General features: G+C 39.3%; 8 protein-coding genes, 2 non-coding genes and 2 further genes across 10 annotated transcripts; 8 read left to right on the top strand and 4 right to left on the bottom strand.

Annotated features, from left to right (window-relative positions):
• Positions 1–241: 241 nt before the first annotated feature.
• RPP2B (ribosomal protein P2) lies at positions 242–568 on the top strand (the record flags this gene model as incomplete). Its single annotated transcript, XM_003646422.1, has 1 exon — positions 242–568. One exon carries the CDS (start codon positions 242–244, stop codon positions 566–568), a length of 327 nt encoding a protein of 108 aa, XP_003646470.1.
• A 287-nt stretch (positions 569–855) lies between these two features.
• On the top strand, positions 856–945 carry Ecym_4627. Its single transcript is given in 2 exon segments — positions 856–894; positions 910–945. It is a non-coding gene; the product is annotated as a tRNA-Tyr (tRNA).
• Positions 946–1,142: 197 nt separating this feature from the next.
• Ecym_4626 lies at positions 1,143–4,011 on the top strand (the record flags this gene model as incomplete).
• Positions 4,012–4,636: 625 nt separating this feature from the next.
• On the top strand, positions 4,637–5,555 carry Ecym_4625 (the record flags this gene model as incomplete).
• A 317-nt stretch (positions 5,556–5,872) lies between these two features.
• Positions 5,873–6,127, bottom strand: MRPL33 (mitochondrial 54S ribosomal protein uL30m; the record flags this gene model as incomplete). The annotated part of the gene is made up of 1 exon (XM_003646421.1): positions 5,873–6,127. The coding sequence occupies one exon, from the start codon at positions 6,125–6,127 to the stop codon at positions 5,873–5,875; it is 255 nt and encodes an 84-aa protein (XP_003646469.1).
• A 244-nt stretch (positions 6,128–6,371) lies between these two features.
• RIT1 (tRNA A64-2'-O-ribosylphosphate transferase) lies at positions 6,372–7,814 on the bottom strand (the record flags this gene model as incomplete). Its single annotated transcript, XM_003646420.1, has 1 exon — positions 6,372–7,814. The coding sequence occupies one exon, from the start codon at positions 7,812–7,814 to the stop codon at positions 6,372–6,374; it is 1,443 nt and encodes a 480-aa protein (XP_003646468.1).
• Positions 7,815–8,964: 1,150 nt separating this feature from the next.
• Ecym_4622 lies at positions 8,965–9,054 on the top strand. The gene is given in 2 exon segments: positions 8,965–9,003; positions 9,019–9,054. It is a non-coding gene; the product is annotated as a tRNA-Tyr (tRNA).
• A 445-nt stretch (positions 9,055–9,499) lies between these two features.
• On the top strand, positions 9,500–11,218 carry UGA4 (Uga4p; the record flags this gene model as incomplete). Its single annotated transcript, XM_003646419.1, has 1 exon — positions 9,500–11,218. One exon carries the CDS (start codon positions 9,500–9,502, stop codon positions 11,216–11,218), a length of 1,719 nt encoding a protein of 572 aa, XP_003646467.1.
• Positions 11,219–11,559: 341 nt separating this feature from the next.
• On the top strand, positions 11,560–13,353 carry YKU70 (ATP-dependent DNA helicase YKU70; the record flags this gene model as incomplete). Its single annotated transcript, XM_003646418.1, has 1 exon — positions 11,560–13,353. The coding sequence occupies one exon, from the start codon at positions 11,560–11,562 to the stop codon at positions 13,351–13,353; it is 1,794 nt and encodes a 597-aa protein (XP_003646466.1).
• An 18-nt stretch (positions 13,354–13,371) lies between these two features.
• NGL2 (RNA exonuclease) lies at positions 13,372–14,835 on the bottom strand (the record flags this gene model as incomplete). The annotated part of the gene is made up of 1 exon (XM_003646417.1): positions 13,372–14,835. The coding sequence occupies one exon, from the start codon at positions 14,833–14,835 to the stop codon at positions 13,372–13,374; it is 1,464 nt and encodes a 487-aa protein (XP_003646465.1).
• Positions 14,836–15,068: 233 nt separating this feature from the next.
• On the top strand, positions 15,069–16,652 carry AEP2 (Aep2p; the record flags this gene model as incomplete). The annotated part of the gene is made up of 1 exon (XM_003646416.1): positions 15,069–16,652. One exon carries the CDS (start codon positions 15,069–15,071, stop codon positions 16,650–16,652), a length of 1,584 nt encoding a protein of 527 aa, XP_003646464.1.
• Positions 16,653–16,757: 105 nt separating this feature from the next.
• Positions 16,758–17,507, bottom strand: GPI12 (N-acetylglucosaminylphosphatidylinositol deacetylase; the record flags this gene model as incomplete). The annotated part of the gene is made up of 1 exon (XM_003646415.1): positions 16,758–17,507. The coding sequence occupies one exon, from the start codon at positions 17,505–17,507 to the stop codon at positions 16,758–16,760; it is 750 nt and encodes a 249-aa protein (XP_003646463.1).
• Positions 17,508–17,645: the final 138 nt, after the last annotated feature.

Genomic DNA, 17,645 nt, shown 5'->3' with positions numbered 1-17,645 from the left:
TTCCAGACCACATATTTCCCAATGCGAAATTTGTGGTACGCCGTTGATAATGACCCACTCTGTTTTCGAAAATTTTCATTTCAAAATTACTTCTTTTCGGTTGAGATGGATCTCTTCCTCCCTAACATATACACTCTAACTTCTACCTTTTTTATACATACCAAGGAATAGTCTGCTAGTTTTCAGCTTAAATCGATTATTTCAGGAATCTTCACAGGAGGAGCTACAAAAAAGAGAGAAAATGAAGTACTTGGCCGCTTACTTGTTGTTGTTGCAAGGTGGTAACGAATCCCCATCCGCCGCTGACATTAAGCAATTGGTTGAATCTGTGGGTATTGAGGCTGAACAAGCTAAGATCTCTACTCTGTTGTCTTCTTTGGAAGGTAAGAGCGTCGATCAATTGATTGCTGAAGGCCAGACCAAGTTGGCATCTGTTCCAGCTGGTGGTGCTGCTCCAGCTGGTGGTGCCGCTGCTGGTGGTGCCGCTGCCGCTGCCGAGGAGGAAGAGGCTGTTGAAGAGTCCAAGGAGGAATCCGACGATGACATGGGATTCGGTTTGTTCGATTAAAGAAGATATGTTGAATTTTTTTAACTTTCAAATATTTTCATTTAATGTATATATTGTTTACATGTTTTGTAATTGAATAAAACCACCAATCATATCATCATATTCAGTCTTTGGTAGTTAGTATATGCGTCTCTTTAACTGCATGTTGGTTAGTTGGGCCGGCACTCGTTTGGACTTGTAAAGTATGCAGAGGTATGTTTAAAACTTGTCTGACCACGTGCTTTCAAGCCAACAAACCTATCTTTATATTGAAACTGTGGTCAATACCTTATACTTACTTTTCTTACCTCTCGGTAGCCAAGTTGGTTTAAGGCGCCAGACTGTAATTTGCAAGATTTGTAATCTGGAGATCGGGTGTTCGACTCACCCCCGGGAGATTCCTTTTTTATTTTTTATGATTCAAAAACCGGGTAATGTCTGGTCATGTGACAGATCGGTCATGTGATGGAGAATCCACAACAGTACAACTAAATGAAGAAGTTCGATGCCAATGGATAAAATGCATCATAAACGTTAGTAGGAATGCATCTAGCGCACACACGCACACACACAAAAAATAGGCTTTAGCAGGGATATGAAAAGATATTTGCATGTGAGTAGTAGTGTGTGGCGTGCTCGTTCAAAATCTTATAAAAAGATAGTGAATGGGTTGAGTTTATCTGATAATGCCGTAGAGGATGTAGAGCATATTGCGGGTGTAGAGCATATAGCAGAAGAGCCAATATACTTCTCGCAAGATAAGGACGTGGAACCAGAGGTTGCAATTAAGAGTTTAGAGCAAATACGAAAGGAATACACTAGTCGGTTTACTGATCGGTATTTGAAGCCTTCGTATAGATGGCTGGCGCATAATGATAATGGGCAACGAGTTTCTAAAAGCCAGCTGCAGAATCATACTGTTGATATAGAGTTTATCGAGCGATGGTTGGATCCCAATTTGTATGATAAGAAAACAGGAGTATTTTATATTCGACCAAAATTTCTTATTGAGGGTTCTTTGGGGATTGGAGATTTGTGTTTGGTGGATGGGTATTCCACTCAGTTGGTAATGTGCGTGGAATTGCCGACAAATCCTTCAGATATAAGGTATGCTTTTTCTACTTCAGATGGTGAAGTTATATATCGCGAGAAGTTAAATGTGAAATTAAGAGTTCCAGGGTTTCAACAAAAGCATTTGCGGTATTTGCTTGCTGAAGAGACAGATCATGGGTTTACACCAATTGGTACTGTGAAAAACGATCGTTCACGAACATACTTGGTCCCAATGCTTGCGCGACAGATGTTCACATCATATGTGCCTACGAAATTATCTAGTCAGGCTTTGGAATTATTGCCAGTTGTATGTGCTAAATTGGAGCTGCTCCATCGGCATCTACAATCACAGTTAGGACCATGGCAACTGTCAATATTCAAATTGGTAGAACTAGTATCTAAATTAGAGCTACCCACGACAGCGAGTGGTGCATCAATTTCTATTAAAAAATTACTTAAAGATGTGGGACTAGAACATTCCGCTTTTAAAATCAACAATTTGCACTTAGAAGCCAGCGTTCCTGAGAAACTGGATGCGTCCATGTATCTCGCTACATATTGGGCCATTATACAGCAGCAAAAACAGCAGATTTGGGGTAATATATCTCAGCATAGAGGTTTGTTTTCCCCAATATCTGTTACAGTGCTGCCATTTAACAAACAACACCTGTACTACAATGATGTGGTTGAGAATCTGAGTGCCAAAAATTTTCAAGCGATTGATAAGTTTGCAAGATTGGTCAATTTGAAAAGGCACAGAGAGGTAGTAAAGGATTATGAAAGTATTTTACAGCTTCTTCGCGATTATGCTGCTGGAAATTTCCACGGCAATGCCTCTATAATTTACATTGTCACTCGCATCTTTCGGCAACTGGATGATTATAAGGGTAAAGATGTAACTCGCGATATATGCTTTGAACTGTTAAAGAAACTATGTCCAGAAACTTCACCTAACCCACTCCACTGGTCACATGAATTGGAACTACCATCTTCTTGTGAACGTTCTTCAATTGACCAAAAAATATTTGATCTTTCTCAGCCAAAAAGCTCCGACTTCAGCCAATAACATAATTAGGAATGATTTTAATGATGTTGTTTGTTACTGTATTGATAGTGAGGATGCTCACGAAATAGATGATGGAATTGCGGTTAAAGCCTTGGGTGGGGATAGATATAGAGTTTTCACGCATATTGCAGACCCTGCATCATGGTTTTCCGTAGCAAAAAGCACTGATATACTTGCCGATCCTGTCCTTAACATTGCATTCCAACGAGCTTTCACTACTTACCTTCCAGACCAAGTTTTTCCTATGTTACCAAAAAGTTACAGCCGTGCCTCGGACCTGGGAACTTGGCTCAAGCCAACAAACACAATTACATTCTCTGTCGAAGTTAATTTGTCAAAACCTGCCCTTGAATTCATCGATTACGATAGTTTCAAGGTTGAGTTGGGGACCACTAAGAAATCTAAACGCATCACCTACGCTTACGTTGATAAGATCTTAGAGTCTGATCCTGCTACTGAAGAGGCAAAAGACATACATGTTCTCCACAATATTGCTTCAAAATTGAGAGCTAATCGAGTAGAAAAACACAACGCAATGCTATTTGATAATGTTCGAAAGGGTCTAGTTCATCTGGAACCCAATCAAGACGGTGAGCTCGTTAACATATGTTTCGCAGATCAGATTCCCTCGAAATCGAACATACTTGTCTCAGAAATGATGATAATGACAAACATACTTTCAGGGTCGTACTTCAAACAACATAAAATTCCAGGAATATTTCGTGGCTACATGGGACTAAATCTCCAATTTGATGTTGAGTCAATCTACGGACCAGTTAGGAACCTAGCAAAACTAGGCAAGCAGGTATCAGATTCAGATTTACAGAAAATCATTGCCCTCTTGACAAATAGTTTCTACTCACCAAACCCAGTACCCCATGCGATGCTCGGAGCCCCCGTGTATCTGACGGTAACATCTCCTCTAAGAAGAATACCTGATATGATAAATCACCTACAGTTGCATAAACACCTACAAAAACTACCACCCTGTTTCCACAATCAGGAAATTACGAATTTTAATTGGCACATTCTCTCCAGAGACGTCATATTAAAAGATGCAAACAGACTATCAAGCATTTACTGGACTTTGAGATATTTGAATAACGAACAAAATTCTGAAACCCCCAAAAAATGGACCGTTTCAGTACGTAGCTTCCCAATTGATGGCTTTGTATACTGTACAATCCCAACTCTACATTACAGTTTTGCAAGGCTAAAATTTGACACGTCGAAGAAACCAATTCCAGTCACAGGCTCCTCCGTTTCTAATTGTACAATTACTAAAATAGACTGTTTGGACGGCATTCTCGAATTTTCAATGACTCAAGAATCTGTAATCACATGAATTAATAATGGTGACATAAAACCCAAAAACCTGTAAATATTTTTAAAGGTACAAATAAAAATAAATCCCCCAATTCTTGATACATCACACCTCTTTTAAATGAGAGCAGAATCTGCTCAATGCTACATACGAACCATCCCTTTCATATCTTTTTGGACTGCGTCTAGGTTGCCTTGACAAAAGCTTCGGTTGAGATGCTCTTAATTACGACTTAAATTAAACAATAGGCTGACATCGCCTTTGTACAAATGCACAAAAACATCAACTCTACACCAGTACGTCAACGCCATTGCAAAGAAGCCTCGAAAAAGGAAGCACGGATTACTATAGGGATATAGTAGTATGTATTGAATACATAATTTTTATACAGTTTTGTAATATCCTTGTTGTGCCTTGTTGTTAATGTACTTTCCCAAAACGGAAAGGTAAACACAAATGAGTTAGTCCTTGGGAATATGGTTCAATATGAATGAATGAGCATAATGGAAGTTTTGTTTCAGAATTAGTTTAGTTTCTTTTACTTATTAGTAGTTTATAACATTCTTTTTTTCCAACTGGGTAGGTTATTTACTATATTCAATATATATAATTGACAAACTCAATAGTTTGATTTTAGTTGAAAGAATGGAGTCGATGAGAAGAATGAGTATGCGCAGCAATTACAGCAGCTATCCAGTGCAAGACACACAATATACCAGTCAATATTACATGCAGCCATTTCAAGTCAACGGAAGGGTTCCATTAACTAGTGGAACAAACGTACTCAACAGCAGCAGCCAGCAAAAATCGGCAGAGTACAAACCAAAGGGGAAATTTTCTAGGTCTCCTGTGATTGTGGCTAACTCATATCTGATGATGAATTCAAAGCAGAGTTCACAAACATCGCAACATAAACACAATAACCACCATCATAATCAACACCGTGCCCACGTTGTAGAGATACCCACAGCTAGTAATATTGCTACGGAACACCAGGATGGAAAGCCTTTGAAATCTCGGTACATGAGTAATCCTATTAGACCTGAATCTACTAAAGCCTTAAGGAATCCTGTTATCAATGCATCAAAAAAAAGATATCTGAGACGTACTACAAGCTCTCTGTACCATTACTAAATATTGATAGGGAAGCTTCAAGTAATAACATCCAGAGATTGGCCATGATAATCCGACAGAAACGTAGCATGTATCATAAGATCCAGCCAATCAGATTAGGTTCCATGGATGAATATACAGTGATTTCTTTGGAACAGTTATCTTCCGTTATTGAAAGGTACCAACATGAGAAACCGCAGAAAAAGAGGAGGTCGTTAGCATCCTCTAACTATACCACAATAATCCCCGACCGAGTCGATTACTTGGTCGTTCAAGAAAGTGTCAACGATAGCATTGATTTAAGTTTCGACGGTAAGGCAATAAATAAAAGCGATTTCTTACGTATGATGGACTCGTTCTCTTTAGCTTTGGATGATGACGATGGTAATGAACACTATAGTTTCCACAACGGAAACATTTTACCAAGGGACATAGCAAGTGGAGTATATTAGGGGAGGAAAAACACTCGACATATCAATAACCGTTAAAGATTCTGTTGCATATCTCTCTTCTCTCTCTATACCTCTCTCTCTCTTTAAAAAACGACAACTACCTAAATTCTGGAATTTGGTTCGTTCTTTGCTTTTATAATATTAATGTACATGCAATGAATTCAACAGTTGTTCTATTTATAGGACATTTAATTTATCAACACTTACGTTCGTTTCCTTCTAAAATCTTCAAAACCCAAATTCTCTCTCCTTCTCCCCTGTCCCCTGTCCCCTCTCCCTCTATCACCCTCAGAACAGGCCATATGAGCCTTCTGAGTTCACAACCTTTTTTCAACAGTGTACCCTGGATTCGACGTCCTCAGTTGCCGCTGTTCTTCCTTGCTTAAAGCTTTATCTGTTACCTCCACATTTACCAACTCCTTTACTTTGGCAATGGCACCTGCAACAGTAGGAGAAACAGAATGATACACAACCGATCCTCGTTTGCCTAGACCCAAACTTTTCACCACAGCCCGTGTCTTAGCAGGCATCCCAATGGTTGACCTGGATAACACGATTTTGTAAAACACCATTTGGAATTAATAACCCTTCTATCGCGTTTTCTCGGAAAGAATTGGTGTAATAGCTAGACAGCTTCCTAATTATATTATTCGTTATTAATCAATCCTAGAGGAACTTCGAACAAATTTAAAATACAAAATTTTTCAATAAATCTCGTATATTTCGTATTGAGTGATTTAATGTTCAATCTTAAAACAAAAATTGGTTATTTTACAATTTAATTGCATTATTATCCTAAGTATTAAACATTATTGTTCATAGTAAAAAGGCATTCACATTCTTCAGTGTTGATCTTGAAGGGTTGATATTAATTCCACTTAATTTTGTTATAATACGAGCAAGATGTTTTTTGACAATTGTCTTGTTAACGGTTTCTTGTTCTTCGAGATGCCATTGAAGATCATAATGCTGGCACAGCGCAGTCAGCATAATACCAATGGAGATATCTTTACCTGTATTGCAGCATATTAAAATTGGCAATTGATCTGTGATGTGCTGCTTTATTAGGCCACTTATTTCTATCAGGGCAACACGTAAGTCTCTGGAACTCTTTTTTGAATTATTGTTAATAGGATATACTTTAATCCTTTCGCAGTTACAGTCTGCTTTCGCTGTAACAGATTGGCTACAGATAATGCATAGTGAGTATTTGGATTTTAGTTCTTTTTCTATGTTCTCGGTAAGTGCTATCCCTTCAGCAACGGTACCCAAATACAAATTTTTCGTGATTTCATCAACCTTGATGAAAGAAGACGAAGATTCTCTGTCAGATTGTTTGTTGGATTGAGCAGTCAATTTTTCAGTCCGTCCTATTCTTTGAACAAAATCCTCTAACTCAAATTCAGATTTATCTGGATCTCCAAGGAATTCGATATTCTTCCAAAAGATTTCAGGGTTCAATCCGTTTGCCCATAACTCATGGTCATCTGCTGCACCTTGGACATAAGTGAACCCATGATGTTTATCTTCACCATCCTGGCATTGGTAACTAGCTGTGCATAAAATGACTGGAATACTATTTTGCTCAGATTGCCAAACATTTCCCAGGACCTCTCCTGTGAAAATATCTCTGGAAGTATCAAGCAACGGCGATCCAGGATAAACCCAGAAAGGACGTAGCACCTTGCCTTGGAACATATTGTACAATTCTTCCCCGCTAATAATATTTAATTTTTTCAGCTTTTCAACCAAATCAGGAACTTTAGAGTGTATGCCATCAAATTCTAACTTTGAAACTGTTCCTGGTGGACAAAACAGCGACGGTATGCTATCTTCCTTACCCTTATAATCAAGCATTAAATTATTCAAAACCGCACACCAGATCGGTATGGTTTTACTCAGCGCATCTGGCATCTTTTTGCCTCGTCTGGTACTATCCACAATGATTATACCCCCGGCTTCAGCCATTTTTGACAGTATATGAAAATTCAATCTCCTTGTACTGAAATCCCATTGATTGGTATGTCCATCAGTTGACTTGAAATAACATGTTTGCTCGTATTTTCCAGGATTGCAGTACCACAAACCACAACGCTCGTTGGGTACAAGAGGGTAGTTGGGAAACATGGGAAGTACTTCATTTGCTATAAACTTACTGTCATAAAAAACGCTCTGCAGTCTATTTCTTAATGATGTACAGTCTCTTCTAATTTCCTTCTTAATTTGTTTCAATGTATCTAACCCTGATTCATCCTCCATTTAGCAGTCCAGTTGTTTACAACAATAACCAGAAAAACAACTTGATATATCCACCCTACATGGAGTTAAACGTTTATTAAGTAATGCTTATTATAAACTTTTAAACTTTAATTTTTCAAATAAACATCACATCTTCTCACGTGATCAACGCCGTTAGCATAACGTTAAAATACCCTCCTTACTAAGCATGGTTGTCGCCTGTATCCATAACGTCAGAGCCGTTTCCCATTAAAATATTATATATCACAAAAAGAGTATAGTATCTATACTTGATAATATATATTGATATACTTAATACATATCCATAGATGATAATACTATTCCAATTACAGGAACATTGACTTTTAGTTAGTATCTTATAATAAGCACTATAACATATAATTAAATTGTGTGTAAAAAGGATTGTCGAGGGCGACTAGCTTAAGTCACGTGCTACCTTGAAGTTTCTAGCACGTGACCAATAATGCTTTACTTGAGAATTAGTTTCTGTTATATAGTGTCTAATTGGATCAGTTGCCCTCTCGTGTCTCAAGAGATGTAGTATTCTAATCTAATCTAGCTAGTTCTGTCTCCCTATATAGTTTTTGATGTTCTCCTGAAATCACGAAAGCAACCAACATGCAGGTTCAAGGTAATATACTCACAATAGTTATCATCATCATGGCCGTTTGACACCTCTGACACGCTTCTCCTTGGTCTGAAGAGCCTGCTCTTCTAATTGCTCTTTAGATTTCGAAAATGAATCTGGAGGGTGACTCGCTCAATTCACGTGTTAGCTTGAACTTCTCGCACGTGCGGGCTAAAGCTTTAGTTGAGGATCAGTTACTGTTTATACCGTCTCTAACCGGATAGATTAAATCTAGGGTTCTACTATCCCAATCTATTCTGGCTAGTTTGGGTCTCCTTATATAGTTCCTGTAGTCTTACCTGAGCTCACTTGAAGCGAACATCGGCGGTATCACACTGGTACATTGTTGTAGGTTTCACTTCCAACCTCACAATGGTCATCCTCCTCGTAGTTTTCTGAGAGCTCAGGTTCGTTGCATCTTAGCCTGGTTATCGTTGTCATCTAGATGCTCTTTTGATTTCACGACATGACAGTTTCAACTTATAACCAACTCTGTTTCTGTACTCAGACCTTTACTTGCTTCTCTCGGTAGCCAAGTTGGTTTAAGGCGCCAGACTGTAATTTGCAAGATTTGTAATCTGGAGATCGGGTGTTCGACTCACCCCCGGGAGATTCCTTTTTATTTTCTGTTGCAAACATTTTAATCTTATTATCACTATTATCATTTCTTAATTAATCAGAATCTAATTCATCCTTCGAATGCTGGATGGTCGCGCCGCGTGACTTTGTTATCGTGCAACCCAGCTATCTACCTCTCGTTGATAGGGAAGTATACGCTACTCATGAATCGATAAGCATGAAACTTATCATGATCTTTTGTACAAAAGTTAGTTACAAGGGGATTTAATTCACTATTAGCAGTAAATATTCTTAGTAGAGCAGAATATATATAGTGTCAGTTTTTTTTGATTGTATAGCTAATATAAACTAACATAGTCTGATAGGGTGTTAAGGTCATTTCTTCGGCTTTATATCAACTCAAGAGCTCATTGCACTTTTCTGGAACTTTTATTGTGGGGTTGGAATAGAGGTAGTTTTTAGTTTACAATTTAGGGTGATGGTTTCCTATTTAGAAGGGCAGCAACCGTCCAAAGTGGATGTTATTTTACTACAGCCTGCACTTACAAATAACACTTCGGTTAGAGTTCAGCAAATTAGTTCCATTAAAACGTCCCGATCCAAAACAGTGGATCAAGTGAATTATATTAATGCTAAAACAGCATATGATGATGTTGAATTGCTTGCAGAAATTGGATATAAGCAGGAACTTAGTAGACATTTTTCGACAATTCAGGTTTTTGGTATTGCATTTTCCATTATGGGGCTATTACCCTCTATAGCCTCGATATTGACAATTGCACTTCCCGGTGGTATGGTTAGTTTTGTATGGGGCTGGTTAATTTTTGGAGTTTTTATTTTATCCATTGGCGCCGCCATGTCAGAACTTGCATCAGCAATTCCAACTTCCGGAGGGTTGTATTACTATACTTATTACTATGCACCTCCAAAGTTCAAGGCTATTTTAAGCTTCTTGATTGGGAATTCCAATTCTCTGGCGTTAGTTGCTGGGTTGTGTTCTGTAGAATATGGTTTGGCTCAGGAGGTCCTTTCGATCGTTGCCATTTGGAAGGATGGGGACTTTGAGCTTTCGTCGTCAAAAACGTTTGCCGTTTACTGTGCTGCAATACTGGCAACGGTTATTTTAACATCAATGGCTACCGCTGCAGTATCCGTATTGCAGACAGTTTCGATAGTGATAAATTTATCTCTTGTGGCCTTTCTGATTGTCTTGCCCATAGGAGTTGCCAATAATGATAGCATGACCTTTAACGGTCCTGGATTTATTTTTGCGAACTTCCAAAACAATTCTTCATGGCCAGATTGTATTCAATTCTTCTTATGTGGGTCTCTACCAATTGTGTGGGTTATTGGTGCATTCGACAGCACCATTCACATGTCTGAAGAAGCCAAGAATGCTTCAAAAGCTGTTCCTGTAGATATACTAACATCGATTACCGTATGTTGGCTACTTGGTTTCTGTATTGTTGTGACTATTGCGGCTTGTATGGGACCAGACATCAATGGCCTTCTAGACACTGCTTTCGGACAACCGTTGGCACAACTATTATTTAACGTGTTAGGGAAGCAATGGGCGATTGCATTCATGTCGTTAATTGCAGTTTGCCAGTATGTTATGGGCGCCTCTATTTTAACTGCGATTTCAAGACAGATCTGGGCCTTTGCAAGGGACGATGGGTTACCTTTCTCCTTTTGGATTAAGAAGGTCAATAAATCGTTGTCTTCACCGATTAGAGCAACATGGGTCGGAGCGTTTGCTGCTATAATGATTGGACTATTGACATTAGCAGGTCCAGTTGCATCCTCAGCGTTATTTTCGATGTATGTTGGCGCCAATTATCTTGCTTGGATGATGCCTAATCTATTAAGGATGTTGTTCGGTAAAAATATCTTTAACCCAGGTGTGTTCTATATGGGGAAATTCTGGTCTCCAATTATAAATTGGGTTTCCATTATCTTTCAACTTCTTTGCATCGTTCTAATGATGTTGCCCACGAATCCGATCAATATCACGGGCTCTTCAATGAATTACACATTCCTATTCACAGGATTTGTTTGGTTTGGGTCGATAATATATTTTGTATTATACAAGCATAAGACCTTTGAAGGACCAAAATCAAACTTGACTGATTCAGACCTTAACACTCCTGATGGAAGCATTGAACATATCAGTTCGCAAACTTTCGAGAAACAATAATAATTCTATGCTCTGTTTGGTAACGAGGAAGGAATATGCCAAGTCTTCCTCTATGTGTAGTACCATATTTTTAACCTTGTAGATATAATCTATATCCCTTCTGTATAGCTAACGGAATAGCTTTTGTTGACTCCGATATCAGTGCCTGGTTGTGTTACTAATAATGTAAAAGTAGTTAGCCATCGTGTGGGTTCATGATTATCATCGCGGCCAGCAACTAACCCTGAACCCGAGCGCGATAAAACATTTAAAATAGCAAACAATTAAATATCATAAATATCCAAAATATTGAGGGTATCCGTTTAAACTTTTTGACCAACTGTTTGAAGACTCCTTTAGCAATGTCCATGGGAGATCCATTAACAAAAGTGCAGCATTCAAAGAATATAAAGCATGAACGTCGTCAGAGCATCATAGTCTGTATTGAATTATCCAGTAGGGTGTATCAGTCCTCAGAAATAAGTCCAAAGGCTCAGCTCGCAGAAATGCTTGAAGCACTGCTTGAATTAATGAAACAGTTAGCTATGTTGCTACCTAATAGCGAAGTATGCTGTTATGTTTATCAATGTAGACGTTTAAATGTTAAGGATGGAATTTACGAGTTGCTCCCTTTGGAAATGGTGAATGTTCAAAAGATTCACAAGATATCACAACTGTTATCTGATATTAAGAACAAAAAAATGTTCTTGAAAGACGAGATACCATTTGAAGAGATAGATGGTTCCCCACTAAGTTCAGTATTGGCTAAGATTCAACATCAACTCCAAGGGAAGACTACCGACGAATGGAAATTTAGAAACAAGAGGATCATATTAATCACCGCTAATGATATGCCAGCAGAATATTTTGATGCAGAACTGCAAAAAAAGTTTAAAAATACGATTAATGCTCTGTATGATGATTCCTTTTCCATTGTTACGTTTTTCATTCATTCGCAGACTCGTCCATTTAATGATACTTTCTATGCCGACCTTTTAAAACCACTACGAAGGCCAGAGGATTTAGATAAGAACATTCAGTATTACGATGGGCCAAATACTAAACCAATTGAAATTAAAGAGCTGAAGGGGAAGCTTCTTCAAAAAAAGGAAGGTAACAAGTTCCACTTTAAATGTGCATTTATCATCAATAAGCAAAATGACTTTATTATTTCATTAAAGGGATTTTTCGCCATAACACAAGAAAAAGCAGGTGAAAGATTTAAATACATATACCAGAAAGGTGCAAAGCCACAAGATGCTTTTTCTCATCGGAAGTTTTATAATGCTAATGACGGGGAAGCAGCAGATTCCCGGTTAACCAAAGTTTTCGATATTGGCGGATTAAATATCGAGTTTACTGAGGAGCAGGATCAAAAAATGATAAACAGCTTTTCAGAACATGAAACGTTTTTGGAGTTAATTGGTTTCAGATCAGTGGATAAGGTTAATTTTTATTATAACAACATCTCTACATCATCCTATGTTATTCCGGATGACAATGTGTATGAAGGATCTTCAAAAACTCTCTCACATTTATATGCATCTATGACTAAAAAAGGAAAAGCAGCAATTGTTTGGGGCAAATTAACGAGAATTGCTCACCCACAACTATTTTTAATGGTTGCAATGGATAGAAAAAACACCAATCAAGGTTTTTATTTGGTTCGTTTGCCATTCATTGAAGAAATTAGACGATTCCCTCAAACACTACAAAAAAATCGAAGCGTAAATATTCAGGAATATGCGTTAATGAAGAAAATAACGGGGAATATTATTGCCTTTTTCAACTTAAAATCAAGTTACAGAGCGGCAGAATTTCCAAGCCCAGTACTGAAAAGTTTCTACACCACCTTATCGGATAAACTTCTACAAAAATCCTTAAGCGATCAGTGGGGTATGGGGTTCAAACTCTCAAACGATATTACCTTGGGAAAAGTGCAGCACCTACGTGAATTAATTAACAAATCCTCGCAAAACATGGAGCAGCCAATACTTGCAAAGTATATGAAATATTGGAATACGTATTATAACAAGGAGGGCAACAATTCCATAACTAATCGGAAGAAACTCTACCAAATATATTCGGGGGATCCTCAGGTACAAAAGTCGATGAGAATTAGGGCAACCAATGCGAAATCTGTGTTTAATTTGTAGTACTATCGCCTAAAGGTATTACATCTCCACCTCCAATTTACACATCATTGCCAGATGATCGCTAGGATATTCGCCGTCGTGTGGCTGGCCATGGCTGCTCATCTCTTTTGCAGGTGGCATCCTTAACATTTCTTGGACAGTAATATGTGATAATTTTTCAAAACTTTCTAGTGAATCAACTTCAACATTATTCGAAGCTTGCCATGGGGTAATATACATGATGTAATCTAAAAGCCCTCTCCATGTATATGCCCAGTTGGATATTTCTGGTTCTCCACGTTCGTTATCCAATCCCGCATTATCAGGGTGAACGTGCTTATATGCAACTGCGTATAGCGAGATGGCCCTCATATCTAAGGAGTTATGTAGCTTTTCCATTTTTTGAACTAAACTGGACACTTCAGCGGTAGGTTGAAAGGATTCGGGGACAGGATCAACGGGCCGATCCTCCCCAACAGTTCCTCCATCTTCATTCGCCCCTCTTGCACCAGCTCCGAGATCAGGGAACTTATATGCAGCGCTACATTCGATTACTGTTTTCGCTCTACCACTGTATAAGACTGGTTTACTCGTGATAGATAAATAAGGTGCGTCAAATGGCTGAGAATTGAAGTCTCCACAAAAGAAAGGATACCACTTCGTGAGATCTGTATGATGCTCATTTTGCGATAAGTGTACTCTATGAATAAATTCCTTCATTTTATTCAATATAACATAGCATTGACGAGTTCTTTCATACGTTCCAAACGGATGCCAAAACAAATGGGAAGTTCCAACAATTATTCCACTCTTCACAGTTCCAGGAAAGGATTGCTTAACTTTATCACTAAATCCCAATGCTAGGATCATGCCAACATTGTTAGTCGTTTTCCTGGGCTCTATTTCGCCTGAGTCTTCATTATCGAAATTTATTAGCATTTGATCCATCCAAATGAACAGATCCTTCTTCCAAAAAATTGCCACACCATGACTCTTATTATCCATGCGGTGGAATCTAGAACCATATCCTAAGTTTGATAATCTATTCATCCAAAATGAGTAGTATTGTGTATAGTCAATCTCCTGTAAACATAGCACATCTGCGTTATAATGCTTAAACTCTTTGAGCAATACCATACTTCGTTTTGTCCATTTCAGTGCACGTCCACTAGTTGGGAATAATGATCGTCTTATTAACGATTGTGCCAAGCAGTTATATGTCATTAATGAAAAGGAAAACCCCTTGTGAACAGTTTGCGTAACTTTCAATGGCAGCATAGGCCTCGCGATAAATTCCAGGTTAAGTGATGTAATATTCGGTGCCATTTGCTGATCGTTCGATTCTGTGGCTGCTTGCCCACCTGATCTTGCTGTTTCCTCAGTGCCATCTGGGGCATCTGTGAAATTTACAGAAGTGGAAACAACGCCATCTTTAAACTCTACCTGCTCCATTGAATTTACCAACCGACCACCTTCATCACTAATTATAGGACTTTGCATCATATATTGCGACTCTCAACCCTAGTGAGCAACCTGCTGTATCTCGACTCGTCTAGTCCTGGTTGTTAAAGAGCAGAAAGGTCGTCCACCATGCTAAGCGATTTTCGTCTCTAACGATAGTTGATTTTTTTTCCGTCCAAGATTAAGAGAATCAAGATTACTACTGGTTTGGTTGATCAATTTGCAGCAGATGGCAGGAACTTCAGGCTCAAGAATACCCTTATTATATATCTTTAATGTCTTATGGTCGTCAATTTGTGCGGATAATAAAGCGAGTCAATAGTTCTACCTCAAACTTAGATGCTAATGTTGCAAATGGCATATCCTCAGATACATTACAAGCTAGAGCGATGGTGTTCCATAAGCAGTATGACCCAGTTCGTGTGGAGAGGAAGGCATTAAAGAACACTTTGAGCAAATCGTATTTATATGAGAATGATAAATATCAAATGCTGCGAAGCTTTTTGGATGATACAAAGCTTAGTGGCGATGTGCACCCAGGAGGTCTGCCTGCCTGTCAAGAGATGTCATCAGAAGAGTTTTCTATCTTCTTTAACAGACTACTACCAACTTCGGGCTCATCTTTTTCTTTGAAAGAGGCTATTCCTGAAAATATGGTTGTTCCGCTTGCTAACAAGTTGTACCAATTTTATATGGCTATCTTGGAGCGTGAGAAGAAGACAAGATTCACACCAATGGAATTGCATGATCTGAATAAGTTTTCTAATTGGTTTCTTAACGAAAACAAACTAAAGCTAGCTCGTAAAGTTTTGCAGCAGATATTGCGCCAAACAGGAAGTGAACAACTACCACGGGACCATCAAACTCTGGTAACCTACTTCCAGCTGTATCTTGGTTCCTTGGCATCTCTTTGGCCGACTCCAAAAGTCCAATCAGCATGCTACGATAAATTGGTGAGAGGTAGCAGAAGACCAAAGTATGTTGTCTACAACTCTTTGCCAGAAGGTATCATGTATGACGTGCTCCAAAAATTGTTGGAAAATGACGACTGGAAACATCTGCGCAGCAGCGAATTAGATGCTAAGATACTATATTCTTTATGCCATTATAATCGTATGGACCTATTCGAAGGATTTATGGAACGTGCATGGGGCATCGTTGACCATCCTAAGAAAGTTGAAAAAGAGGTACCTGTTGATATATCCTCAGGAACATACCCGGGTTCTGAAGTCCTAATAGCTATTGTTACATCGTTTTCATACCGTAATGACCTAGAAAAGGCGGTGAGGTTAGTTGATGCATTTCTTAATAAATATCCACAGATGGATTTGCGCACCGAATTTTGGGAAAAGCTTTTCCTCTGGACCAGAGTGATGTTTGATAGAAAGCTCGACCCATTGGGCAGTTTACAGAAGGCCTGCTGGTTGCGTATGTTAAGCTGGTATAAGAGTCGTGGTGAATCCGTACCGTACAGCTCGTATCTGGCAAGCTGCAGGTACGAAATTTTGAAACAGACGTCCAATTATAAGGATGCTATGGCTATGTTCCCAGATTATATGAGTGCTGTGTACGCCAAGTCTGCTGCCGCTAAACATAATCTAACAGTAGTGCGCAAATACCAAAAATTTGTGATCAGAGAACTTTCCGCTCGAGGTAAAAGAGACGCCTGTACTCAATTTATCGAACAATGGAGATTTAATGAAGAGAACGAAAAAGAGCTTCAAGACACATTCCAGCGGCACTGGAACAAATACACTATCCGCCAGGAAAAAAGACGCTCATCAGCCAGAAACAAACAGCTCAAACTTCAAGATGACGATGACGATGACTTCAGTTTAACAGGAGTGCAGCTGTGGTAACAATGGAAAATTTAAACAAAAATGCATCGCATGCAAGGTTTCCTTTTCTATAAACCTCTATTTAATTAAATAACCAAATGTATTTACATAGACAGCAAGCAAACTTCAAAATTCATTCGCATACACATATCTACTAGCAGTCCACCAGCCCCAACGAAACCACACCATCTGAGACTTGTGTGCGACCAACATCGTCACCAGCGAATGGAGGTATTGCGAAAACGTACTCAAAAATACTGTTGGCATCGGATATCCGAACAACAACCGGAATAGGTCTACGAAAAAGAACGAGTACTTACGTATCAGATTATGCCCACTGTCTAGATGCAACGTGTGATGGCCCAACTTCGCGGCCGCGTGCGCACAAGCAATATGATTCCTATGCCCAGATACACCCCGCTCGTCAAAAGTCAACACCAACGGCCGCCTATCAGTCACAACCTGCGCTAACTCCTCCCTCACAACCTCCATCTTCCACTCCTCGTCCATCCCATCTTTAAACCCCCCCATCTGAATCTCTACATCCCGCTCCAACACCAACAACCGCAGCGCCTTGTGCAACTCCCTGCGGCGCACCTCACCTAACCCATCCGCGTCTCCATCAGTCAAACACACAACTCGAAACGGTACACTCTGCGCCATCCGCGCATCTAGCTGAAGAAGGGTGGGGGCAAAGAACATCACTTCGTCATCCGGATGCGCTATAATTAGCGTTACCGACGTGTAATTTCCATGGCTTCCCACAAGATATTCATAAACCTTGCTGTTATGCGTTTCCAAGTGTTTGTACGACCCACAGTACACTGCAAGAAGCACCAAGTATAGCTTAATCACTGCAAAGAACGATCCAAACATTGCTATTGCGGTTTGCTGTTTATCTGATCTTCCTTGTTGCCGCCAAGGGGGTGCCACAAAGACGGGAAGTTAGGGGACGTTGTGGGCCGCCCGCCTCTGCAAAGTGGCTGGTGAGAGGAAGAGAGACCGGCGCGCCGG

The sequence above is a fragment of the Eremothecium cymbalariae genome, chromosome 4 (assembly GCF_000235365.1).
Source record: "Eremothecium cymbalariae DBVPG#7215 chromosome 4, complete sequence".
Lineage (NCBI taxonomy): Eukaryota > Fungi > Ascomycota > Saccharomycetes > Saccharomycetales > Saccharomycetaceae > Eremothecium > Eremothecium cymbalariae.
This window is presented reverse-complemented; position numbering and strand designations above follow the sequence as displayed.